At 43.3% G+C, this 26,144-nt stretch overlaps 11 protein-coding genes across 11 annotated transcripts; 7 read left to right on the forward strand and 4 right to left on the reverse strand.

The window, feature by feature from the left end:
* Window positions 1–738: 738 nt before the first annotated feature.
* On the forward strand, window positions 739–1,661 carry O0I10_003562 (uncharacterized protein; the record flags this gene model as incomplete). Its single annotated transcript, XM_058483631.1, has 5 exons — window positions 739–751; window positions 811–866; window positions 932–1,283; window positions 1,349–1,450; window positions 1,519–1,661. The coding sequence occupies 5 exons, from the start codon at window positions 739–741 to the stop codon at window positions 1,659–1,661; spliced, it is 666 nt and encodes a 221-aa protein (XP_058345429.1).
* A 1,177-nt stretch (window positions 1,662–2,838) lies between these two features.
* O0I10_003563 (uncharacterized protein) lies at window positions 2,839–6,726 on the forward strand (the record flags this gene model as incomplete). The annotated part of the gene is made up of 10 exons (XM_058483632.1): window positions 2,839–2,996; window positions 3,058–3,200; window positions 3,302–3,387; window positions 3,451–3,552; window positions 3,620–4,690; window positions 4,754–5,043; window positions 5,120–5,805; window positions 5,871–6,305; window positions 6,371–6,476; window positions 6,540–6,726. The coding sequence occupies 10 exons, from the start codon at window positions 2,839–2,841 to the stop codon at window positions 6,724–6,726; spliced, it is 3,264 nt and encodes a 1,087-aa protein (XP_058345430.1).
* A 381-nt stretch (window positions 6,727–7,107) lies between these two features.
* O0I10_003564 (uncharacterized protein) lies at window positions 7,108–9,271 on the reverse strand (the record flags this gene model as incomplete). The annotated part of the gene is made up of 10 exons (XM_058483633.1): window positions 7,108–7,289; window positions 7,363–7,459; window positions 7,513–7,772; window positions 7,836–8,006; window positions 8,060–8,098; window positions 8,157–8,415; window positions 8,480–8,564; window positions 8,632–8,697; window positions 8,758–9,100; window positions 9,178–9,271. 10 exons carry the CDS (start codon window positions 9,269–9,271, stop codon window positions 7,108–7,110), a joined length of 1,596 nt encoding a protein of 531 aa, XP_058345431.1.
* A 1,107-nt stretch (window positions 9,272–10,378) lies between these two features.
* O0I10_003565 (lanosterol 14-alpha demethylase) lies at window positions 10,379–12,184 on the reverse strand (the record flags this gene model as incomplete). The annotated part of the gene is made up of 5 exons (XM_058483634.1): window positions 10,379–11,131; window positions 11,193–11,553; window positions 11,623–11,856; window positions 11,922–12,001; window positions 12,083–12,184. 5 exons carry the CDS (start codon window positions 12,182–12,184, stop codon window positions 10,379–10,381), a joined length of 1,530 nt encoding a protein of 509 aa, XP_058345432.1.
* Window positions 12,185–14,095: 1,911 nt separating this feature from the next.
* O0I10_003566 (uncharacterized protein) lies at window positions 14,096–15,477 on the forward strand (the record flags this gene model as incomplete). The annotated part of the gene is made up of 3 exons (XM_058483635.1): window positions 14,096–14,129; window positions 14,304–15,064; window positions 15,130–15,477. 3 exons carry the CDS (start codon window positions 14,096–14,098, stop codon window positions 15,475–15,477), a joined length of 1,143 nt encoding a protein of 380 aa, XP_058345433.1.
* Window positions 15,478–15,883: 406 nt separating this feature from the next.
* O0I10_003567 (eukaryotic translation initiation factor 1A, Y-chromosomal) lies at window positions 15,884–16,529 on the forward strand (the record flags this gene model as incomplete). Its single annotated transcript, XM_058483636.1, has 4 exons — window positions 15,884–15,904; window positions 15,970–16,048; window positions 16,136–16,446; window positions 16,524–16,529. 4 exons carry the CDS (start codon window positions 15,884–15,886, stop codon window positions 16,527–16,529), a joined length of 417 nt encoding a protein of 138 aa, XP_058345434.1.
* Window positions 16,530–16,844: 315 nt separating this feature from the next.
* On the forward strand, window positions 16,845–18,036 carry O0I10_003568 (uncharacterized protein; the record flags this gene model as incomplete). Its single annotated transcript, XM_058483637.1, has 7 exons — window positions 16,845–16,985; window positions 17,063–17,109; window positions 17,162–17,187; window positions 17,258–17,323; window positions 17,418–17,538; window positions 17,601–17,851; window positions 17,912–18,036. The coding sequence occupies 7 exons, from the start codon at window positions 16,845–16,847 to the stop codon at window positions 18,034–18,036; spliced, it is 777 nt and encodes a 258-aa protein (XP_058345435.1).
* An 84-nt stretch (window positions 18,037–18,120) lies between these two features.
* Window positions 18,121–19,010, reverse strand: O0I10_003569 (NAD(P)H:quinone oxidoreductase, type IV; the record flags this gene model as incomplete). The annotated part of the gene is made up of 5 exons (XM_058483638.1): window positions 18,121–18,247; window positions 18,305–18,363; window positions 18,427–18,509; window positions 18,569–18,814; window positions 18,893–19,010. 5 exons carry the CDS (start codon window positions 19,008–19,010, stop codon window positions 18,121–18,123), a joined length of 633 nt encoding a protein of 210 aa, XP_058345436.1.
* Window positions 19,011–19,653: 643 nt separating this feature from the next.
* Window positions 19,654–21,237, forward strand: O0I10_003570 (uncharacterized protein; the record flags this gene model as incomplete). Its single annotated transcript, XM_058483639.1, has 4 exons — window positions 19,654–20,062; window positions 20,143–20,285; window positions 20,349–20,378; window positions 20,452–21,237. 4 exons carry the CDS (start codon window positions 19,654–19,656, stop codon window positions 21,235–21,237), a joined length of 1,368 nt encoding a protein of 455 aa, XP_058345437.1.
* Window positions 21,238–21,422: 185 nt separating this feature from the next.
* Window positions 21,423–23,513, forward strand: O0I10_003571 (uncharacterized protein; the record flags this gene model as incomplete). The annotated part of the gene is made up of 7 exons (XM_058483640.1): window positions 21,423–21,855; window positions 21,925–22,133; window positions 22,188–22,243; window positions 22,303–22,739; window positions 22,798–22,953; window positions 23,025–23,064; window positions 23,132–23,513. 7 exons carry the CDS (start codon window positions 21,423–21,425, stop codon window positions 23,511–23,513), a joined length of 1,713 nt encoding a protein of 570 aa, XP_058345438.1.
* A 423-nt stretch (window positions 23,514–23,936) lies between these two features.
* On the reverse strand, window positions 23,937–25,571 carry O0I10_003572 (uncharacterized protein; the record flags this gene model as incomplete). Its single annotated transcript, XM_058483641.1, has 6 exons — window positions 23,937–24,397; window positions 24,472–24,480; window positions 24,539–24,605; window positions 24,717–25,123; window positions 25,184–25,335; window positions 25,486–25,571. 6 exons carry the CDS (start codon window positions 25,569–25,571, stop codon window positions 23,937–23,939), a joined length of 1,182 nt encoding a protein of 393 aa, XP_058345439.1.
* Between the last annotated feature and the right edge of the window lie 573 nt (window positions 25,572–26,144).

The raw sequence follows: 26,144 nt of genomic DNA on the forward strand, positions 1-26,144 counted from the left end.
TGTTGCAAAGGTAAAAGGGTAATGATCTGCCCACGTCTCGAAAAAAGAAAGCTGAAAGAGGTGTTTTCTAAAGCGGTGAGCGCGTACTTTGGAAACGATCGCTAATCCAATGCTCACACTTACACACATAGACATATCACACACAGTCACGAGTCCCTCGCTCTTTAAACCTCCCACCCACTATGCCCACCCATTCCCGCCGCTTTATCAGTATCCATGGCAACCCCCAATGGTGCAAGCTACTAGATAGTGTATGCTAGCATAGAATCGAGCGCCATAATCCTAGAAAAGCTGCTTCTTGTATTATAAAAACCATGATCATGGTACTTGCGTCGTCAAGGAATAAGCTTAAAAACGCATTGATGCTTGATGTAATTGAAGTTTCACGATGATGAGATCCATTGATGACCACTGCAATTGCTCATGTTATCACACCAATGAAATATGAAGCTCACCATCAAATCCTCACTCGAGTTTTGTCTTTTGTTGGATTCAACATGTGCATTACGACTGATTTTACTACCCTACCTGCTCCCGTAAGCCTGTGTTTTCAATGTGCCATGATCAAGGTGAGATCACAAAGGTTGGTATAGACTACGGCAAGGTGTGGCCTATATGACAAGTGGTACTTCTATTGTATAGATGGCGGGTGGTGTGGTGTGCTTGCTCTGGGTCAAAACTCGTAGCCGTTGGTAAATCTTTGTATCTCTTTTGACACACGCCAACCACATATCCCATATGGCACAACCAAGTAAGACTCGGCGATCGAAGGCATGACCAAACGCTAATCAACGAGAATACTTGTAACAGGAGAGAACCTTTATTTAAAATTGGGAAGCCTCGGCAAATCTAAGGAGAATGCTAAAGTATGTATTACGATCGCTGTCAACGCGCTTGTCAATGGGAGATTCACCCAGCATGGTACATATAGAATGCAGCTATCGATCTCATCAAGGAATATATCCCTCCAAACACCTCGGCAGAACAAGTCTTTAAAGATATGAACGCCTTTCAGATGGATGCGCGCCAAACACCTATGGTCTCCAAAGAGCAAAAGAAGCAACACAAGCCGAGCAAGAAGAAGACCAAACCGCTTAGTGCAAAAGAAAAGCGTTCACTGCACATCTATGACATTCCAAAGGAAGCGATCCGATACGACTTGTTTGAGCCTTTGCATCAGTTATGGCTTGGATACATCAAGGAATTGTATAATCAAGGACATGATCCGCTGGTGTTTCGACAAAAGTTACTCAAAGCAGATTATCATGGTGCCATTTTTGAAGGTACGATGCCAAATGAAAAAGGATGCGATGCGGAGAATCAAGGTTTTAATGAGACAGTGGAATAGTGATCAAAAGCACAAATCCATCCATGGTTGGCGTACGTGGTATTGTGGTGCAAGAGACTCAAAACTTATTCAACATGATCACCAACACGAATCAATTGAAGCGTAAGTGCACCCCATTTTAGTGGATTAGGATGGATGAAGGTATTGATCTTTCATATGTGTCGGATCAGGGATACCCAAGGCTGGCACGGTCTTTTCACTGGAGCTCCCAATGTGTAACGTGCGTCTCACAATCTATGGACAACAACTGCTGGTGCGGTCTGCCGAGCGAGCTGCGAAAAAGTTCAAGCCAAAACCGACGATAGACGTGTAGATCATTTTCAAAGTGCGCTCCTAAATTGCTTGCATTAGCGGGGGACATTAAAGAGTTGGCTATGTTGGTACAACAATCTTGTGTTACGAGAAAGTCAATGTTGCCACTGTGGATCATATACATCAAAACGTCTTTTGTTTTCATAGCAAGTCAATAAATTCCTCCAATGTTGCCATTGATATCGTCAAGGAGATGAAGGATGTTGTTTACGTGTACTTGGGTCACTAAGGAAGAATGGATACGACGAGACGTGCAGTAGTTAGGTATTATACACAGAGTCTTTACTTTAATCCATGCAACCTGTGTATACATTGCCACTTCGACTTTGACCAATAGTGAATCCCTACAATTGATTACGTATGACAAATTGGAGATAGTGAAATGCATCGATATATGAAATGTACGATGAAGGTTATGGAAGACTGGGAGGAGTTTGAGATAAAAGTGGTGATGGTGCTTACGTGATTTGTTATCTATAATGTCGGCTTTATGAATAACTTTGAAGAGTGTAAATTGAGTCTCTTGGATTAGAATTGCCCATGATATGAAGAAAACGTGTAATTGATCACAAGGGGGAGGAAAGAGAATCTATAAAGGACCATGGAGATGGAATCTAGCCCTGAGTGAGCACCCTTAAGATGATGATGATGGTGGTGGTGTTGTCCCAGTTATATCATTCGGACATGGATGATGATACTGTAACAAGAAGGAGGGGGGAGAGAGAGAGAGAGAGAAGCGAAAGGTAATAGGAGGGGAATTGTAAACAAGCAACAAGCAACAACAACAACGACACAGTAAATGGATGATGGTCCGGGCCCAGTAAAATTAGAAACGAGATGCATGTTAGAAAGAGTATAAATGTTGAGAATGGAACATGCAAACATGCTACAGGCGGGGGATGAACGTGTTGTTTCCAACATGAAAAGCATCAGCAAGCCTTCCTGATTTGGACCAACGGCTTTGATTTCAAGTTGCACGGACGCTCATCTTGGTCTCACAAGCGTGAATTAAAGATTGTAAGCGGTGGTAACCTTTTAGTTCTATTGCCCATATTACTTTACTCTTTCTCTCCCCTTTTCCCTTTTACTTTCCTTTATCCCGTTATCATAACTGGGTCCTTTTGTATCAATTTACCCTCACTCCTTTTCATCTTGAGCGCGCTCTTGCCAATAATACCATGGCCACAGTACAACAACAACATCATCATCAACACCAACCAGCACCACCACCACCACCCACTCAAGACCCCCAACCTCCGCTCTGTATTGGTTGTAGGAATCCCATCGAGGAAGGATCGGTGATCGCATTCGGTGATGCTCTCTTTCATTTCGACTGGTAAGTGCTGCGTTTATTGTTTACGTATGAGAATGGTCTCTAACGTGCTGTCATTGATCAGCTTCACGTGTGCAAAGTGTTCTCTCCCTGTGGATTGCACATCCAAGCTATTGCTATTGGCAGATGGTCGCCCTGTGTGTGAGAATTGCTCATATGTGTGTGTTGCATGTAAACAAACAATTCGAGATGAAGCGGTGATGACTGGTAAGTTTGTGTGTGTGTGTGGGAGGTGGGGTGAGAGTATAATAAATTTGTGATCTAACTATGATGATGATGATGTTGTGCCTGGATCATGATTATTATAGGCGAAGAAGCGTATCACGCCAATTGTTTCAAATGTGTGTCATGTAAAAGGAGAATTGAAGATCTTGTATTCACTCAAACAAGCAAGGTAAGTGATGATGCTTCCTATGTATATTAGCTTCATGTGCTTATAAGCATTGTTTGCATGAAGGGTATCTATTGCACTCCTTGCAATGAATACCGACGAGCTCAACGGCAACGGCGGAGAGAAGAAAAGGAACGACGCCAGGGTGAAAGCAGGGATCGACATGTGGTAAATAAAAATGGCGCTAAAAAGGGTTCCGATTCTATGGATCACTCATTAATTGATTTAATGATAGCTTCCTTCTCCATCCTCATCATCACCATCACGTCTAAGTCGGATGCTTGATTCACAAATAGCATCGGACTATCTCAAGATACAGCAGGCATTGGTACGAGAAAACGGCGCCGATAACAATAATATCCAAGTCCGCAGCCAGAGCGAAGACTCTTTGCCTCGTACATCTTCACGCCAAGACCAACATCGTCCTCCTTTCTCCCCAGATAATCAACAACGTCCACAACAACAACAACATCAACAACAACCACCTACTCCTAATCGATCACGTAGTAGCTCTGTCGAGATATCCAACAACAAATCCAATAGCAGCAATACCTTTGCCGCGTATCCTCCCTCTCGACACGGTCGTCCAATGCCCAACCAAAAAGCATCATTCACTACTACTTCCCCACCTTCGTCGGGTACTGCATCACCAGCACCAAATTATTCAAGTCGTCTTTCTTCCATCCCATCAGCAAACAGCTCAGCCGTTTCCTTGACACAATCCCCTTCCTCAGATAGCATTTATGGTTTAAATGATGCTGGTGCTCTCCCCAAGGGAAATCTTTTCAGTGATACAACCCTTAAACCAGACCCATCTCAAAACGACGTCCCCTCATTGAACCTCTCATTCTTCGACAATGACTCCTCCGATCTACTCAACTTGACAAAATCGCTCGGTGCCAACTTGGCTGTCGATATCAACAAGCCTTCAGAGCAACAGCTACAACAACAACAGCAGCAACGTAGACAACTCAAGACCAAACCAAGCAAAAGTTTGGCATCAGGTGCCTCTGCCAAATTCAGCAAAGCAACAGAGCTCTTATCATCCTCATTGCGGCAAGCTACACTTGGCAGTAGTAGTAATAGTAGCAACAACCATGGCAACAGCACGTGGAATGATTTCCCACAACCTCCCACGCGTGGTCTTAAATCGAGCACCAGCATGTTATCGCTGCGATCTGTGGACTCCAGTTCTTCCGAGAAAAACTTATCCAATGATAAACCATCGGTCTCCAAGTTACAGGCTGAATTGAAGGCATCCAATGCAAAGGTATCTGAGCTGAGCACCAATTTCAATAAGATCAAGGTACGTCTTTTCATCCCCCATGAAACCACCCCACATTCCCGATATTGATAATATCATTTGTAGGAAGCAAGCAAAAGAGCCTTGGATGAATTTGCAAGAGCCAAGGAAGACTTTGCAAAGGAGGTGACCATTCGACAGCAACATGAATACACCATTCTACAACTACAGCAACAAATCACAGCATTGAGTGGTAAAACCAACAGCTACTCTCCTCTCAACAAGGAAGAAATCGAGCGAATGTCAAAGACACGTATGGAATTGGATGAAGTGTGCAAACAGCTGAAGGAATACCGCGATGTGTTATCTGCTGATATTGCCAACATGGCCAAGCAAAAGCAAGCTGGACTTGAAAGGTAAATGATCCTCCAAAAAAAGAAGCTACCTATTAGGATGCATGTTGTTGACATGGTGATGATTTGTATTATGCAGCTCGGCCACTTCACATTTGCAAACTCAACAAAAGGCACTCTTGGCAGAAATCAAGTCATTGACAGCTGAACGGGATGGATTGCAAACCGAGACCAAGGGCCTATCTCAGCTTCGTGAGGACATTATCAGTGAGATGGTCATTTTGCATTCCCAAAATGCCGAGTTGACAACAATGAACAATGACTTGTCACGACGTGTGGGTGAACGAGAACGAGAAGCAGCTGCAGTGATGGCTGGAACATCATTTCTTTATCCATCCACATCAACCGATTCTCGATCAGCAGCAGCAGCATCACCACCATCACCCATGGAACGCAAATCATCCGATATCAGCAGTGATGTACGCACCGTTGCATCACGTGACAGCTTCAATGGCACACAAGCTCCAAAGCTCTTCAAGATGAAAAAGAGCCCAAGCAACATGTTTGGTCGATTCGGCAACAAATCCAAGACCGATGTTTCCAATAGTGGCGGCGGCTTGTATTCAATGCAAAATGCCAGTGTCAGCACCAATAGCCTTATGAGCGAATACCCACCACGTCGTGAAGTACGACAAGGCTCCAAACAATCTCAAACAAGCGTATTGCAAGGCTCCCATTCATTCCAACCCACGGCTTTTATTCGACCTGTCAAATGTGGTATCTGCTTTGAAAAGATGTGGGGTCTCTCCGAATATCGATGTCAAGGTATGTAGGATGGCTTTTCAAGTTTCTTTTCTTTATCTTTTGTTGACGCGTTGTTGTTATGATAGGATGTGGATTGTCGATCCATGGTAAATGCTTGAGCCACGCGCCTCAGCTATGCTTTTCGTCGGGAGGAAATTCATTAGAGCTCACAAGCCCACTATCGGATACCGACACACCCAAGGTGATGAGCATGTTTGGCAATGATCTTGGTGCACAAGCAGCGCAAGAAGGCCGTTCAGTTCCATTGATTGTGCAAAAGTGCATTGAAGCCGTCGAAGCACGTGGCATGGATTATGAAGGCATCTATCGGAAATCGGGTGGTGCTGCTCAAATGCGAGCTATTCAAGTGGCATTTGATCAAGGCGAAGATGTGGATCTCGTAGATGAGGATGAATACAATGATATTTGTTCGGTGACCAGCGTACTCAAGCAGTATTTCCGTGAGCTTCCCAATCCTCCTTTGACATTTGAATTGTACACCAACTTTATCGATGCCGTCTGTAAGTATACATGTCATGATGCCAATTTCTCGATGATGTCTCTAATCGCCTACTTTTTTTTTAAGCATTGGCAGCAGGACCCGAGAAAACAGATAAATTCCTTGAGCTCTTGTCTCAATTGCCAAAGACAAACTATGATACCCTTAAAATGCTTCTTGAGCATCTTCAACGGTATGTATCCACCGCATTGCTCATTGTTACGAGAATCATGTTGCTCATTGTAGTTGTCTATAGTGTCAGCAAATACAGCCGAGAAAATCGAATGACAAGCAAGAATCTGGCACTCGTCTTTGCGCCTACACTGATTCGAGGCGAAGATTCATCACGTGAACTTTTAGACATGAGCTACACCAACGCATTAATGGAGTATCTTATCTCATCAGCACATGAGCTTTTCGTCGATGATGGCGAATCACAGTAGATGTATTATATCCATAACTTGTAATTGCTATTGCTACATTGTAATATATGCACAGTTTTTTCCCTTAACAAATTGCCTTGAAAGAATCTACAGGCTATGCTCGCCTTGGTTGTTAAGCAAAGTGTGGAGCATTGCCAGGTTACGGTTGCTATGCAACCATACGCAAAGTGGGCATTGTTAATTGGGTCATTGTTATGTCGTTGTTAAGAAGGGTCTCGACCATACAAGTATAAAAGATACCCCAAAGACTATATTTGGGTAACAAAGGCGAAGGGCGCCCATCCAATTTTTATGATGATACATGCGACGTTCAAGCTTATGCATCCATTAATGATAATGTAGGTAGATTGTAGTAATAATAATACGATACATCATTGCTCTTTAAGCACCATCAGGTTTCACGGGAGCCAATGTAAGCCGTGGTACGCTATCAGGTTTGGTAGTCACCGGGGAATATGGAGGAGCGGGAGAACCCGGTGATGTAGCAGCAAGGCCTCCTTTTAAAGAGTTGTCATCAGATAATGAGTTATTACCATTGTTATCATGATGGCTATCTTTCCATTCTACAATGTCCACAGCAAACGTTGATAAACACCAATGATCCATAAATCATAAAAACCCAAGGACGCTTCTTACCTGAAAGCGGTGCTTCTTTGGCTGATTCTCCAGGTTGGCCAGAATCGCGACGTCGACGGATGAATAAAAAGGCAACAGCACCAGCAATCAACCCAACCTATACCCCATAGTTAGTCTCATACGATGCATGGTGATAGCTATACAACTTACGCCAACAACGACGCCAACCACAACACCGGCAATGGCTCCACCACTTAATCCACCACCACCATCACCCCCTGTGGCAGCATCATCATCATCATCGTCATCGGTGTCGGTGCCGTCTGAGCTACCAGCAGCAGCATTCAATCCAGGATAGTAATCAGAGATTACCCAACTTGTGGTGTTCAATATCAAAAAGCCATCAGCAAAACTGCCGTTGGTAGATTTGCCAAACATAATGAAAAGACTATCATCGCCAACCAGCACAGCTACATAGGAAGGTCATTGTTAAGCATTGCTACAGGATCAAATCATTTCATTTGCTCATGTACCTGAATGGCCGTAACGACGATATTGCTGTTTATCAAGAGGGTCACCGCCTTCTTTTGGTTGAATAGCTGACGAGATATCAGACCATGTCATCGTATCGGTGTTGAGAACGTATGCCGTATCATCCACAGGTTCAAGATGGTAGTAATTGTTGTCCCCCACTCTCACAGCAGCTAATAAAAGGCATTGAGCAAGAATGGTATGCATAAAATTGGTTACCACTTACTTTGAGCACCACCATATACAAGGATGTTTCCATTGCTCACTGTTAAAAGATTGTTAATGATCATTCATCAAAGCGGTGTCAGCTTCATTCAACTCACACAAGGTTGCTGTTGGGTGCCATCGTTGGCTGGGAACTGAACCTGATGTCGTTTGCACGGCCTCCCAGCCTTTAGTTTCATCGTAAATGAGAACTTGGGACATGTCGACTTCTGTTAGGCCATAGCTGGTGTAATTCGTTGTCTCATTGTATTGCGAGCTTGAATACTCGCCACCGAAAAAGTAAAATCGACCATCTTTTCCTTGAACACCAGCATGTCGAATACGTCCACTTACGACTTGTTCAGTGGCAACCGACCACTAACATTCCTTGCATTAATATGCAGCATAGGAAGAAAAGCATTATTAATATAGTAAATCTTACTTGAAGGTCATTCGTGGAAAGGAATTTGGGTATCGTAACGTATGTCTCAGATTCGCTGACATTGGTGTATCCGGTATCATGGTCTCTGTTTGTAGATTAATGCAAGGTAAGCCATGAGCCAGCTGTCATAATGATATGTAGGAGATCCAAACCTTCTACCGCCGTAGATGAAATAGCGATCTTTTCTTTGTACATCAGCCACTAGCGTGTTCATTTGCCTGTTAACATTGGTCAATATTAGCTTAAGAGAAATTGTTATGTGAATAAAATCAACGTACGTTTGCTCAAATGGCTGCGAGGTGATAGCAGACCATGAACTGCTGGTTGTGTTATACATCAATGCTGGGTTACCCAAAGCGTTCCCGTTTGCATAGCCAACCCCGCCTGTCATCACAAAAGTATCTTGATCTGGAAGAGCAGCCATCCCAAACCACATGTTGACGGTAGGGCGAGTATCACCCACAGCTGTTACTCGTTGCCAGGATGTCGCATTTTCAACTCTTCGCACAGGTCCCGTGACATCGAGGGAATAAAAGTTGGCATTTGGCTGGTACTCGAAAAAGCCGGTAGCTGTACTCGTGCCGCCATAGCAATAAATCTTTTTTGATACGAGGGCGCAGCCTATATGATGTTAATTTCACTATTAGCTTTGTTCGTTTCGAAAATACACGTTGTTTCTTTTGTCGCAAGATAACAACCTCCTGCATATTGATTAGGATGTGACTCGGCGGATACGGTAATAAGCCATGCTGGCAAGATTGCGTGTGCAAGCAATCCTTTGTTGATGCGCATCGAGATACGCTATGGGATAAAAGTAAAAGAAAAAAGAAAAAGAAAGATGTATATCGGTCCAACCAAGAGGCAATTGAAAAGAATCTCTGTTACCATGTTACACCGGTTGCCAGGGAACACGATGATCTTTTACAGGTACACACACATACACACACAAACACACACACAAGCATCTCCACTCCTGTGCTTCAATTCAATCCAAAGCTTATATTCTCCCCTCCCCCATATGGATGTTGATATATAGGAACACCTTCTCAGCTTTACCGGTTACACTTGCACTGTAGCAAAATGGGGTTTGATTACTGCCATTCCAATCTCATACATAGCGTGGGCGCAGCCACTGTAAGCGTAAATCATGTTGGACAAAGTCTAGCAATGTTGTCCCTCCTTTTCAATTCCGTGTAACTATAGAGCTGCACATAGAGAGCGGTCATCTTTTTTTGCTTTATCGGATGTTCATCCTCGAAGGGGCCTTCAAACGTGGTTAACTAAAATGACGGGCAAAATGGCTTATTCTACTACGTCGCTATGATTCTTGAATCATGCATGAATTGGTATTCTTATAGGATGTTGGAGCTGTGCAATGTGTGTGGCTACACCGTGTTTTCAGAAACGGTTGAATACACGTGTCCATATACTACTCTATGTTATTATTAGGATCGTCTATGTTCCATTCCCATTATCCAATGGCTTATCTTCGCTGCAACAAGGATTACACACGATTGGGGAATACAAGATTTGCCAATGCTAATAGCAAAAAGTGAGACATGTACAGGTAATACTATGTACGTTGATGTATCTTTATTTCTATTGGATCAAGGAGAACCAAAGAGATTGATTTGACAACAGCATAAAAGTAAAGCTGCTCATAGTGGTAACACAACATCCTTCTTCAGCCGCGGACCGGAAGATGCATGAAATCAAAGTCATTCATGTTATGAACGGTGGTACTTTGAAAGAATAATCAGTGTTTGTTTATTGGTGAAAGATACAACTTTGTATTAATTAGGATGTACTTAGAAAGACAGAGGAAAGCAATAAGGTGAAAAGTGAACTTTGAGATAGGGGAGTTAATAGGAAAGGGGAGGAAATATAAAACAAGGAAATCTACTCTCTCCAAGTGAACTTGACGTTAGCAGGATGTTGGGGAACAACGACCATGGAAGTATAGTCTGGCTTGGGGACACCGGGTTCCTCGAGTTCGAAATCGAATGTGCTGATAAAGGTGGCAATGACAGTCTTAAGTTGAAGATAACCAAATTGTTCACCAATGCAACGATGACGACCAGCACCAAAAGGAAGGAAGGGGTTCTTGGAAGAAATACCCACAGCACCAAATCCATAATCAGCGTTAGCGTCGTCGCCGACTTCCAATTGATGAACAGGATCCGACTTTTCAATCCAACGATAGGGGTTGTAAGACTCGGGCTCGTTAAAGTATTGCTTGTCAATTTGAGTGACACCAGGTGCAGCACAAAGGAAGTTGCCCTTGGGGATTTCATAACCATACTTTTCAAACACGATCTTCTCGGCTGTCACCTTGCGCATCATTTGGAAGATTGGTGGATGAAGACGAAGGGTTTCACGCACAACGTTTTCCAATAGAGTCAATTCCTTGAGGTTGTCAAAGGTGAGTTCAGCCTTGAGAGAGCCAAGCTTCTCAACCATTTCTTGACGCAATGCCTTGATCAACTCAGGCTGGTTGGCCAATTCGAGAATAGTCCAAGCGGAAGTAGTAGCCGAAGTGTGTTGACCACCAAAGAGAACAGCAATCATCATACCAGCAATGTGCTTATCAGGCAACTGGGTACCATCCTTATAAGTAGCATCCATCAAAGCTTGCAAAAGATCAGCATTGCTCTATGAAAAGGAATGAGAACACACGCACGTACGTAGCCAAACTCGTATAGTGGATAATTACATTGTCATTCTCATCCTTGCGTCGTTGAATAATGCTGGAGTAGAGATCAGCCATCTTTTGGCAGGCTTCATCACGGCGACGGTAGGAGGGGAGTGGCAAATTAGGGAACATAAAGTTGATTGGCTGGAAACCTTGATCGAGATCATAATAGAGTTTGGCAACACCATCATCGAGACGCGAACGGATTTCCTTGCCCATCAAGCAACGAGAAGCTGTGCAGATAATGAGCTTGCTGAAGGTCGAATAAGCATCGAATGATCCGGTGGGCTTTTGCATCTTTTCAAAAAAGTTCTTTGTCTCCTCCACAATCAAAGGCACATGTTGGCGGAAATGCTCCGAGCTGAGACCAGCCTTGATAAACCTAAAGGATCATTGACATATGATTAAAGATCCCATCCATAAATCCATATTTCCTTTTCATTCTTCTTACCTCTTTTGCTCCATGAACACACTGTGAGGGGCATCATAGACAACTTCACGTCCAAAGACATACTTGGTCATGTCATTATAAGCTTCAGCTGCCGAGGAGAGGTTTTGCTTTGCGTTGAAGACAAATTGGTTGCCATCGGCTCCCAAGCAAACTGTAACACGCTTGCCGACCATGTAAAAAGTGAAGACATCGCCATACTTGGCTTGACAATCTCTCAAAAACTTGATGGGGTTGCTGATGAAAATCATGTCAGCTATCAAAGACAAAAAAAAGGCGGCAACCTTGATGATGTAACTTACATGCCAAAGGTAACAGCGTTACCCATGAAAGGAATCCATGAGAATACGTTGGGTGGTTGCCGAGGATCCTTGGGCAAGATCTAATGGCATGCACAGACGACTCCATTATCAGTTTCCCCCTGGCTATTTTTTTCTACCCACTTCATCATCCCTGGACTTACCAATTGTGAAAGGATATGAATGGCGAAGAAGACACCAATGGCAAGAGCACCATAAACGGCGAGCGTTGGCAGCATCGACGCAACCAAAGAAATGAGAGCCATGATGACCGTACTCTGTGCTATTCAGAAAGGTGGAAAAGGCTGAGTTGTCCAGGGACGCGCTCTCTCATATAAATACAGCTCGAAGTGGTCACATCCGCCCGAACGGCCCGTTTCTTTGTACAACCTTACCCGGAGATCCATACAGACATGTCTCATTCACACCAACATTCATAATCCCATCATCGAGTCATGTAACAACGCTTGGAGACCATAGAGTCATGTCCATTACATAGAATACACCTATTACCAATCTGTACATCTTCCACTATTGAGTAATAAAACACCTTCATCCATCATTGATCTGAAACCAAGCATGATGGGCTGTTACACCGCTTTTGACCCAGTCGACATCAGGCGACAAAAACATCCCCACTTGCATCTTGAGTGGATTTTCGATTGCTTCTGTCAAATGGTCCGTGTCTCACTGTTGTATGGTAAAATTACATCCAATGGATTCCTTATGGTCCTTACTACACCGCCTCAGTCAAGGGGCTTGGTAACAGCCGTATCACCTATTATCCACCTTCATCTTTTTCTTAAGCACACATGGGAAGGGATGATTAAGGTGCGGACTATTCATGCAGCTTTGTCGGTCGATTGGCATCTCGTCACAGCCTATGTACATAGGATAGTTGCACCAAAGTATAAAAGACACATGCGATAAGACAAAGTTACGGTGTGGTTTATCTCTTTTTGCAAATCAAAAGATAGACACACTTTATCTGTGTCACTGGTACGCAAAAAACTGCTGCCGTGTGCAAGGAGAAAGTATTGGTCGATCGTTCAAAGGAAATGGTTGTTATTAAACCTCTCCTTGTTTCGAAGAAAGGAGATCTTAAAAAGATCGGCATTTATCATAAACCATACACAAAGAGCCAGGCTTGCAGTCTATTGCATATACCTTGTGATGATGTGCATGTTTCCAAGGATACTATAGCTTTTCATCACCTTAATCTCAAACCATAGATCAAGCTTTTCCTTGTTTACTGCAGCCAATACCAATTATCTGGGGATCGGGGGTTTGATAAAAAGGGGAGAGTGTATAAGGGGAACACCAAGGGATGTAATGGGGGAGTAGATCAATACACGTCTGTGATGCCCATATACGTCCATAACCAGAGACCCTGCTCAATCCTTTCTACATACTATACATAACCCACAGACATCCTCATGGCTTTAAGAGTATTCATTTATCTCATGCAAAGAGACGACAAGAGATATTGTGTTTTTCATCACAGGTCAAGGTTCAGCTTTTCCCCCAACTCCCATTTACCAACAATGTAGTATACGCACCATCATACCCTTTGTTTATGTACGTCCGTGTGGCACAACTAGCACAAGCCGTGTAATGTAATCCCACCTTTTCTTTACCTGGATAGATCACAATGTGTGGCGATCAATGGCTTGTAATAGGCTCATGCTTATCCATGAAGGCTGAAATGGGTAATTGAACAATATGCACGAGAGTATGCGAGTGTGTCAAATGGACATGATAACGTCACGGAGAGAGCTTGCTACACTTTACAATACAAATGTACTGTGCTGCAGCTGCCATTTCTTTTCCCTCTTTCTTCCATTCTCTTTTTTTCCCTCTTTCCCTTTTTTTGGTTCTTCATTCTCTGTTGGCTGTACTTGTTCTTTATTAACACGCGTGGTGAATACGAGAGCCGTTTACTGCATATTGTTTTACCCAGAACATTCATATCTTTCCAAAAACATCCTTGTGTTTTGCTTTTGATTCACCCGATCAGGTACAAACCCATATAGGAAAAATGTTCATTGCTCTCTCTCTTTTATGTTTATTACCAAAACTAATCACAATGCTCTTGTAGTATATATCGTATTATACGTTTTTGGTCCCATTTCCATTCGTCTAGGGCTTTTCCTACGTACAGCTCCTAAACATCCTTTATGGACTGCCGTAACTATAACTCCAATCTCGAAGGTACATTTGTGTTCATATACAGAGTGTGTGTGGTTCACCTATGTGGTGGTGGGGGTGATGGGGTAGGAATCAAAGGATGTGTGTGTGCGTGTGTGTGTGTGTGTGTGTGCGAAGGGAGGGAGGGATGACGTGCGCCCTGATTAAAAAGTAATAACACCCAAGGGATTCATGCAGAGTTCAATTCACTCGGCATCAAACCCGATTCTGCAGCTGCAGCAGCATCCGTTTATCATTCAACAAATAAGCCTATGGATCCTATCAACTACTATCGTGCCACAACCCAAGACCCACGCACATTGCTTTCTGGTCCCCATCAACAAGAACAACCACCCATGATCCCACCTTCCCCGGCAACACCAGTAACAGCCCCCAATGCTGCTGGTGCTGCTGGTGCCGGAGATAACCCTGCAGCCAATTTCCTTGATCACTCGCTTGCAACAGGTTTTGGTGCATACAACCAACATCATCCATCACCATTTTCTCCTCATCAGTTCGATTCATACACAACGACCTCTCATACGAGTGCAACAATGTCTCCATTCCAGGATCACCGTCATCATCGTCAAGATATAGTGGATTATGCCTCATCTTCACAAAGCTTTCATACACCACCCATTATGCCATACAGCCCTCATCATCATCATCATCCGCATCATCAGCAGCAGCAAACGGCTTCCCCACTTTATCATCCTTCACCGGGTGGTTACAATACATTCAATGCTACATCCTTTGATCTCGATCAAAAGAAACGTAAAATGATGGATTTGTCAATGGAAGTGCCAACCACCATGAAAAAGAAGTCAAGGTCAAGAAAGAAACGTCCAAAAGAACCCGAGGATCCCAATGCACCACCGAAACCAAAGCGAAGAACAGGACTTGACAAGCCTTTAATATTAAGTGCAGCGCTTTCGGCATTCGTAGGTGGTGATGCAGAGGTTTGTAAAAAGAGTCATGTGTCTAATAGGGTGTCCATGTAAGCTCATATCGCGTGTTATGATAGATGTCACGACCCGAAATTGTCAAGGTGTTATGGAAGTATATCAAAGACAACAACTTGCAAGATCCTGCTGATCGACGCTACATTCTTTGTGACGAAAAGCTCAAGACTATCTTTGATCAAGATCGTATCAATAGCTTTGGCATGAATCGTGATCTTTCGGCTCACTTGACGAAAAAGACAATCACTAGTACATCGCCTGCACCTGCTACAGCTACTACTACTACTACAAACGAATTGTCAACGTCTCCTACAACAAGCGAACCTCCATCTGCATCCACTACTTGTTCAGTGCAAACGTCATCCACACCTCCATCCCATAGCAACAATAATCCCTTGTACATGGAATGAAATATCATAGCTTTTTAATGTGTGCTTGTTTATCTTCTTTTTGGGTCAATGGGACGAGAAAGTGTAAGGCAGGGGAAGAATCCCGCAGCAAATCCATGACAACACTGTTGCCATGCAACAATTGCTGCGGCGTTCCTGTTATAGATGTTGTCTTTTCACACACACACACAAGGGATTACGAAGCAAGCAATAAAAGTATGTCGAATAGATCATAGATCATCACAGTGGTGGTCAAATGTATATAAGGGTGACCAAGATAAAGCATACACAGGAGGGCTCCTTGTTACTTGGGACAAGTTTTACTTCTGCGCCACATGAGATTAGCTTTGTGTTTTTTGTCTTCAGCCAGAATAAAAAGTCGCTAGCCGGCGCGGTGAAATTTTTTCGTTTCCTTGTACCTTTCAATATGCCCAAGAACAAAGGAAAAGTGAGTGCGACATGCCCATTTGCTCATCTGTAAGCAATACTCATTTCGTCTTTATTTCGCATTAGGGTGGTAAAAACCGAAGAAGAGGAAAGAACGACAATGAAGCCAACAAGCGTGAATTGATCTTCAAGGAAGAGGGTCAAGGTGAGTTTATTCAGGGGGGCGAGAGGGAATACTACTACTGTAACAAAGAGCAACCATATACTGATAATGTCTTTTTGTGTGGATCAGAATACGCCCAAGTTGCCAAGATGTTGGGTAACGGTCGTTTGGAAGCACATTGTTTCGATGGTGTGAAGCGTCTTGCCCATATTCGTGGTGCTCTTCGTAAAAAGGTCTGGATCAACCAAGGTGACATTATCCTTGTCTCGTTGCGTGAATACCAGGATGATAAGGCCGATGTTATTCAGCGTTACAACCCTGATGAAGCACGTCAGCTCAAGCAATACGGTGAGTTGCCCGACAACACCAAGGTCAACGAAAACGACACCTTTGCTGGCGAGGAGGATGATGAGGTGGACTTTGAGTTTGAGATTGATGAGGTAATATCGCTATTATATAACCATTCGTATACGGTCAACTCACTCGATATGCAATGCTATTCTCTTCTGATTTGTAGATTTAAATGCTTTCTTATTTGCCCTGTCGAATTCTCAAGCTTCTCCTCTCTATATACACCCACCTTATATAAAGAAAAGCTACAACCTGTTAGATCTTGTAAATATACACCCGCATCCTACCTTGGTATTTCTCTTGTCTGCAATCTGTTTTAATGTAAAGGGGGTTAATGGGATATAAAGATCATCATCCACCACTATGGCAACCTGCGGTAGTAATGCTTATGTACGTTTCTATGCTAAACACCGAGAGTGGCATGTGTCACGTGGCTGACAAACATTGCGATTTTGGTGGCCATCCAGCGCAATGAGTGCTTGAAACAATGTCTCTTTTACCCACCACCAATACCTTCACACGTAATAACCCTTCCTGGAATCCACAATCACAAAAATATGGCCGATCCTTCAGTTCACGACCTCTCATTGTACAAAGACTCCTGCACTGGACACAAATGGACTTTGATGTAAGACGCCAACCCAAGTCTCCTTGATCCCCAACAAAACACGCCCCATCGATGCATTCTTATGCGCTTTGCTTTAGGTAGCCTTATGGCAAATGGCCTATCTGCTTATCGCACCAAAGAGAGTGTAAGTGAACTATTGACAGATACGCGCACCTGTGCTTATCACCATGCATTAGATATCGCAACGTGTACTATCATAAACGTAAGTGTTGTCAAAGGCTTCATAGGCGAGAAACGCGTACTGATATGGCACATTGCATTACGTGTAATAGAAACCAAGAACCAATGGGCAAGGGATGATCCAGCGTTCTTTGTCTTGTTGACAGGATTGTTAGCGAGTAAGTGTGTGTGTGTGTGTGTGTGTGTGTGTGTGCAGATCATCAATATCAGGAGGAATGGCGCTCTCTCTAATCTCGCACGTTGCGTTCACAGTTTCTGGCACTGCTTGGGCTGTTGTATATGGAAAAGGATGGTGGGGCATCTTGTACACAAGCGTATTTATGGTGTTGGTCGACTTTTTGTTGGTTGGATCATTGGTGGCTACATTTACATGGTGAGTAAAGAGAAATCAAAATGGATGGTACAGCTTAAATATTAAGATGATTGATACAATAGGTGGATCACCAATCGATTCCTCAAGTTCAATCGAATGTCCTATGCAGTGGATCAAAACGTGGAGTGGGCGTATGCTTTTGACGTACATTGCAATGCCTATATCCCGTTCTTCCTTATTCTCTACATCCTTCAATTCTTTTTCCTACCATTATTGCGGGCTAGCAGCAACTGGATTGCATTGTTTGTCGGCAACACGATGTACTTTTGTGCCATTGTCTGGTATATGTATGGCATCTTTATTGGGTTCAAAGGTAATGATATTGGGTTCATTGTGTGGTATACAATGAAATTGACCTTGGTGTATTGTATAGCGCTCCCATTCCTGGTGCATACTGAAATCTTTGTCTATCCCACGCTCCTTGTCTTCGCCCTGTACATTGCCTCTTTATTTGGATACAACATCTGCCAACACGTACTTGGATTCTATTTTGGATAGAAGAAGCACACATCCCCATCATTCCCCTTCGCATTTAGATTCCTTTTTTTACTTGATAAATTGACATCTATGAGATTCGGTATCCTACAATTTGTTCTTGCCGCTGTTCTTGCCACGGACGTATGTATCAACGATGCGACCAAAATCTTCACCCTGTTGTCTGGCAATTTCCAACTCCTTGACCGAAGGCTGACGTGATCCATCACCATTTCTAGTATACAATAGGGTCAACGTCAAGAAATCCATTATCCTTTGTATGAAAACCTACGCAACAGTGCCTGCACCATAGGCTGAACCACCAATGACTTCAGAATTATCAAAGAGATGCTACATCATAAGATTGCTATATGAGACAATGACACCAATAAAAAAACAATGGTTACAACTTACAGCATTTGCGAATCCAAAGGGCACATAAATCATGCCATGATGAGCGAATACAGGGAGCGTAGTCAAAGATGTAGTTTCTTGACCTAAAGCAACCAATAAGTATACCACGACCATTTTTGCTCTTGGTTTTTAAAAAGCTTACCGCCGTGTTGAGATCCAGTGGAGAAAAAGGTACCAGCGAACTTTCCATGCAATGCTCCCTTAGCCCACAAACCACCTGTTCCATCAATAAAGGCGCGCATTTGAGCAGGCATTCCACCATAGCGTGTAGGGAAGCCAAACATGACACCATCGGCCTCAGTTAGCTGCTCGAGTGTTGCGATTGGAATATCAGGTCTAGGTGGTGCCTTGACAAGCTTCAAGATTTCAGGAGAAAGCGTTTCAGGGACTAGATGGGTATCATCGTAGCTTCATGTTAGCGCGTCCTATTATGATAGATTTCGCGTTTTGTGTAGACAACGTTTACCTTGGTACATTTTTGATTGCACACCAGCAGCTTCCAAACCCTTGTGTATTTCAAGGCCCAGCTTATGGACATGGTGGTATAAGCTGTACATAATCACATTAACGCGAGCTCGAGACATGATAAATTTGAAATGAATAAAGATGAGTAGCGTGAGCAAGAGGATTCGGACGACGTTAAATATTTGGATCTGTCGGAGATAGTGTCATGCTTATGCATCGCTTACTGATTTTACCACGTTGGCCATATATGGTATTGTCATTTGCCACACTGCCTGCCTTTGTCAGCCATCAGTCAAAGCGAAACATGTCGATCCTAAAGAGTTTCTGGAAGCGGTATTGTGTGAGATGATGACACCAAATATAGCCAATGTATATGGCCCAAGTCTTTTTGCTTTCCTTTTTCATTGCTCATTGCTCATCTCTCCCTGTGTATTCAATCAGTTCCTTTTACAATTACCGATTTTCTTTAACCCCTTGTTATCGGATGGATGAAACAACACCATTTGGGAATCGAAGAAGGTAAAAAGACAGCTTGGCCCTCATGTTGATCATCGTATAGTAGCAATCCAAGCACATTCGAAACAAGCCACGTTGCCATTTGCAGCCAAAGATCAATCAGGTGGAGTTGTTGGTATACGGGATTAGTGAACCCTACTCAACTTGATATGCGTGCGTGCGTAATATGGGCAATCTCTCTTTTATAACAGATTGGATTTAGGAGGTTAGCAAAAGATTTTAGCATTATCTTCTTTCCAAAAGACCATGGCTTTTAGTGCAGCATTGTTTATCTTGGCACTATTGCTGTTGCTTACTAGCCAGCCGACACAAGCATCCATTTGCATTCATTATCACGACCCTCTTGATGGCAACCAATACACTGTTATGGATTGCCCTGAAGTACACAGCAATCGAGTACTATACAACAAGAACGTTACCTTGCCTCTTATTATAAAGGATGCAGCCATTGATCCCTTCACAATCAGCTTTTCATGTGGGATCAGCGATAGCACAAGGTGCCGTGCTGCCGAAGAAGTCTGTAAGCGAGCAGGCACCATGCTAGGATCCATCTTGGACATTGTGCAACCTATCACTGTCAATGTTATGTTTGTTTCCTTTTGTAAGACTTATGGCAAGTGTGTATCAAGCACCGGTGGTGGACCTTTAATTCTGGGTAATAGCATGAAAATGGAAGGCAGCTGCATGTTTATAGGCATACACAGTAATTGATCTTTGTCCCTTGCATATACGTAGGCAGTGCAAGACCTGCAATCAGCCATTTGATGACCGACACGCTGGATGGCAACCGTGTACGTGAATATCCACAAGCATTGCTCAAGCAATTTGACAACATCAACCCACATCCCGAATACAAAGGCCAAGACATCATTGCTATGGTAAAAAAGAGGAGATAGACGTATCAAAACGTGCATGTGTGGCTGACTATGGTGTATATCAAGTTCAATTCTGATCATGACTGGTACTTTGATGTAAGGTGCACACACGCCATATGTTTTGAGCACGTTGTCGTTGTTGGAAATTCTCATATGCACGATTATACAGCATCAAAGTACGAGCCCAATTCAAGCCGAGCAAACAAGCTTGTTGTTGATTGTATTACATGAGTATATCCATGGGCTTGGATTTTTATCCAATTACTCGAATGACTTGTACCTAAAGTTCCAAAGGCTGAAAAGTGATCTTGGAGTCTTTCTCACACCCAAACGCTATGTACCTGTAAATGTCTCTCCAATGTATGCTTCAGCACCAAATCTTATGGCTCCACAAGGTTTCTGGGGATTTCTCGAGAGTGCATTCGACAAGTTCTTCTATCACAAAGCTGCGAATGGCACCTATGTACCTGTATCCAGGGTAACAGACAATCTCAACCAATTCCAAGGTGGCAATATCCTATTTGACAGCTTGTTGGAGTTTATAGGTGATTGGTTAAACTCGCCTCAATGTGAAGCTGCAACTACGTTAGCCAAGGAAGCTGTAACACCAAACACATTTATGCTCATGGATCCTAACAACGATGATGACGAGGTTGTTGCTAGCGTGCTATATACCAGTGCATCTGAATTTATGCCTGGTACTTCTATATCACACGTTGACACGGAGACATACAAGGATACGACTGATTTTCTCATGATCCCAAGCGTGGAAACGAATGGCATGACATTTGATGAGATATTGAAGATTAGACATGCCACACAACCCTTGGGGAAGCACTTGCTGCAATTTTTGACAGCTTTAGGATATAGGCGATCTATCGATGCAGGGACGTCCAAAGGACTTGTTGTGTATCAACCACCCAACAATCTTGCAGGAACCACTACTTCCTCTTGATTGATGATCCAAGAATAAACGTATTTTGGGGCGATGGTATTAATCTTTATTCATTCATGTTTCCTTGTACGACAGCACGTGAAATTGAGAAATGGGGGAGGAAGTGGAGGTGCTATAAAGTATCTCTCTCTTTTGGCATGCAGCTCAAACAGTGACACAAGTCTCATGTCTTTTCCGTTCCTTTCATGACCACCACCACCAGCAACAGCAACAACAATACTCATATTGCTACATTTCTTTACTTGGCAATCGCTTCTGCTCTCTCTTGTATACCAGCATTAGCAGGCTTTTACGCGCAATGGCGTGGTTACCGCTGGCTCGGTTTCTTTTGTTACGGCCTCACCATCCTCTCGTTCGTTCTCTTCCTCATTCTTCTTGTGGGATTCAAGCTCTTACGTCGTGGAACACCATTCCTCCTTCGTTTTCTCGATCGTCTTAACCATGTCCTGGCTCCCATTGTCTCACGCATTGCAAAGACTTCGTTTGTCGGTCCTGCTATTGGTATGGTTGTCAGGGCCAATTTCTTTGTATGGTTCCTGGTGTTGCTTATGAGCGATCAATTGGTGCGTGCTCTTCTCACTCGTATCGTTGGTCCACATTCGAGTCAGAGTAACTATTGTAAGTAGAAGAATGGCATGGATACACAAAGATGATATGGTCATTCATCCTATTCTTCTCACTTCGTAGCCATTGTTAATGCGGTGGATCCTCAATTCGCCTTGATCGACAACTCACTCGATAAGCTATTTGGAGTCAGCAATGGCTATTCACTTGCCAAAGCATACACCCTTGCTGTCGCTAGCAAGCTCGCCTATGAAGAAGTCAACATCATCAAGCATGAGTTGGAGAAGGATGGCTTTGATGTGGCAAACAGCTTTTTGCCATTGGCATACAAGGTAATTGGGTAACATGTCATTTTGTATCAAGCATTCATGATCATGGCATTATAGAATATTTGCGCTTACATTGTTGAACGTGAAGATGATATCTTTTTGATCTTTCGAGGGTAAGTGAATGAACGAATGGCTGAAGAGGAGAGAATTCTTTGCTGATCTTTCTATAAAGAACAAGCCCATTGAATATCCAGAACTTTGTCACTGATTTCAACATTGGAATGATGGATGTGAGGACGCCTTCAGGTGTTTCCATGGGAAAAGTGCATCGTGGATTTTGGGAAGCCATGGGTGAATCTTGCCCTGCACCAGCACAGAGGAATACGACCTTGCAAGTACAACTCAACTCTGCATCCTTGTATCGCACCATCACATCGACTATGCAGGCTGCAGCTGAAATCGGCAAATTCGCTATCGATCAATTACTGCACCATGTATCAGATCCGATCGATAATAGCTGGATTGGTTATGACATTGACATACGGCACCACAGCATGTATGCACAAGCTGAAGGATGGATCATGGAATTGATTAATCGACATCAAGAATCTATCGCAAAGAAGCGATTTTATGTGGGCGGTCATTCATTGGGAGGTGCTTTGGGAACGAGTAAGTGTGTACCAGGATTGAAAGCGAACCACAATTGCTGAACCAACCCTTTTTTTAGTCTTTGTTGCCAAAATGATCCAATCTGAAAGTCCTTTGTTGAGACACTTTGCTGGCATGTACACTTTTGGTCAACCCAAGGTAGGCGACGCCGAGTTCTCTCGCGCATTTTATCCCGAGATTTCGAGCAAGATCTTCCATCACGCATACAACAACGGTAAGCACATGTTGGGCCCCCTTCATCCATGAGCCATGTTAACTTACAATCATCATCATCGTGGAATACAGATATTGTAGCTCGTGTGCCTCCATGGTTCTACAACTACGAGTAAGAAACTTTGATTGTTGGGAAGGGTAAAAGGGATTTTCATTGTTAACAAGAAGATGGATTATAGAACACCCCCTGGCACGCTTGTATTTATCGACTCAGCTCATCAAATGACATTATACCCACCCGATCCACGTACCAATGAGCCTACTCCAGTTCGCCCTATTTCTTATATACATTTGTCTGGTTTGCTCAACAGCAACGTCATTCGTCGGCTGGCCCACGAATCTTGGCTACGCGTGCTATTCCGCCTTTTATTTCCATTCTTCTTGAACGACCATTTCCCATCCGATTATTGTGCCGGTATCCGACAAGGTCTTCTCAACAAGGACGTAGCAATAGGACAAGAAGTATGGGATAAACACAAATTGGATGAGGAAGGTGCCGTAGGAACAACAATGATCCCTATGGGTATTACCAAGACTACTAGACGGCATTATGCATCTTAGATCATAAATGTATTTTTAGAAGATGTGCATCCTTATTAAAACATACACGCACACACACACACACGTTCGGGTCGGGTAATCTACTATATATGTACACGAGGGATAATGGATAATCGCAAAGGGTTGCAATCTCAGTATGAAGCACATGTATGTACATAAGGGGAATTCAAGAGAGAAGGACAAAGTGCAAGCTGCATGATGGCAATACCTCGAGTTCGTAACGGAGGTAGTGGGGATGTTTGGTTGTATTATAAAAAGAAGCACGTAACCCCTGTGTATCAGATCATTCCAGAAAAGAATTTCGAAAGCAATGCGCGTGCTCTTTTGGAAGGAAGGCGAATGTTCCTTTCAGGTATCGAGTATTCTTTATACTGGCAGTGACATGGAATGAAAGTATTGGATGTCCAAAAGTCGAAAGCGTGATTACGGTAAAGCAAGGCTTCGTAAAGTGGGTAGGGATGATGACGATGTATTATTGTTATTGCTTCCATCATTGAGGATGATGCTGCTGCTGCCGCCAGGTGTTGAAGCAGTTGTTGCTGTGTTGATACAGGGTAGTGTCACAAAAGGTAGCGTAGCGTGTTTTGTGCTCCTTTCGTTTTCCATCATAGGATGCCGTGATTGATCACTCGTATGCAAAGGATTCGCTGGGCGAGAGTAAATTGGAGGAAGTTGCAAAGTAGATGAGGAGGGAGAAGATGCGCAAACAGCCTCAAGAGAAACATCATTATCGTCGTCATTCTTATCAGCAGCAGCAGTAGCTAATGGTGCTGATGGTGGCGACCGGGTATCGTGTTTAGGATGTTGCGTTATGGATTCATCAAGAGCTGGCATAGAAGCAACTTGTGTATTGTGTTGTGCAAGCTTTTGTTTAAGCCGGTATACTGCAGCAGAATACCATTGTCAACATCATGACAGCCCATAGCACAAAAAGTAGGTGGACATTTTGCATACTTACTTGCTTCATCTAAAAAGGTGTTTTTTTAGTCATCCAAATAATGCAAAAGTGTTTGAGTCCCACTCACTATTAACGGATGATGATGCACCGTTGGCCATAAGCGAGGTGGCAAATGTTACCACAGATGCTAAAAGCTAAATAAAAATGCAAGTGGGAGAAAATAGCAATGGAGCCAAAGTAGTGGGTGTAAGAGAGAAAGAGAGCTGCATAATGCGTGATAGCTTGTTTACTACTCTCAACTTTACCTCTTGCTGTTGCGTTTGTGCGACTCGCAGTTGACCAAGTGCATGATGTATATTAGTAGTACGGCTTTGTACATTCTCCAGCATATCGTTTAACCGAACAAGGCAATCGTTGATTGCATTGTCATTGTTTGATCCATGGCTTGCATCATCAACAAGCTCGTGTTCATGTTTCATTGATGCTGGTAATGCTGCACGCTTGTTAATCGGGCCATAAGGTGATGATGGAGGAGGGGATGTCGGAGAACCGGAAGCGATGGTCCTGCATACAGAGCGACGACGTTGGACATGTTGCAGCGCACCCTCCGCATTACGCCTAAACTGATCATGTCTAAACTGCCATCCATCAGGATTACGCCTTGGCCCATGTATAGGAAACTCAGCCTCTGACACTTTGCGAAAGCCATACACTATCATCATTGCATGTCAATATCATTGCATTGATTTTTGAGTGTAACGACAACACTTGCGATTGAGTTGACGAACAAAGCTTTGCCAATTGTTATGTTTGAAATAGCGAGGGAGCACTGCTTTGGAAAAAGTGGATGCATCTGGAATCCAAATGGCATCTCCTTGTTGGGTCCAGCAAATAAGATGATCCGTTTGTGAATCGTTTACAATGCTATATGTATGTATTCATTGAGTGAAAAAAAGCCATTGTATACGTATCATACAAGTATTCCCAAGAAGTCGGGACGGGGTAGTATGTGTCCAACCAACCGATATCAATTCTTCCTCTCTAATCCCCGCTCGCTCAATCACCAACACATACATCCAGAGCTTCTTCACAAAACTGGGTAGATTCTTGCGATGGGTTTTGTTTTCATTAGTGCCGGTGATGGACATTTGTTGTGGCATATATGATTGTCGATTGAGTCTGTTAATCAAAGGAACAAGAAAAAAGGAAGAAAGAAAGGAAAAGGGGAAACGAGAGACAAAAAGCAAGAGCTAAAAGTAAAATGATGCTTGTACCACAGAACAATTCAGGCTATGGCGAGATGTTTTCGATCATTCCTTTTTGAGGAATCTGTTCAGTGACTTGGATCGAATAATGATAAATTACACTGCATTTCTAGCGCCTTCGAGTGCATCAACAACAAAAAAGACACGCCAGCAGCATAAGCGTTCATCACGACACGATCGTTTGCTTAGGATGATCATCGTCAATGTCACCTTTCATATTTTCTACTTTCCGTTTTCTCATCCGGATAAATGTTGTATGATATGCAAGTCATTTAGTGAAGCTTGTGGACAATAATATTCATATTCTGCTACCCCTTATTCTTTTTCCACCGCAAATCGATGAACCATTCAGCGCCAATTACCCCCTTTGTTGCTCCTTAATTCCTGCCAACCAGTAATTTGGGTCCACCATACAAACTCTCCCACAGCGGGGAATGATAAAATATCCGAGGAGAGCCTACCACACCC

The sequence above is a fragment of the Lichtheimia ornata genome (assembly GCF_029851405.1).
Source record: "Lichtheimia ornata isolate CBS 291.66 chromosome Unknown scaffold00012, whole genome shotgun sequence".
NCBI lineage: Eukaryota > Fungi > Mucoromycota > Mucoromycetes > Mucorales > Lichtheimiaceae > Lichtheimia > Lichtheimia ornata.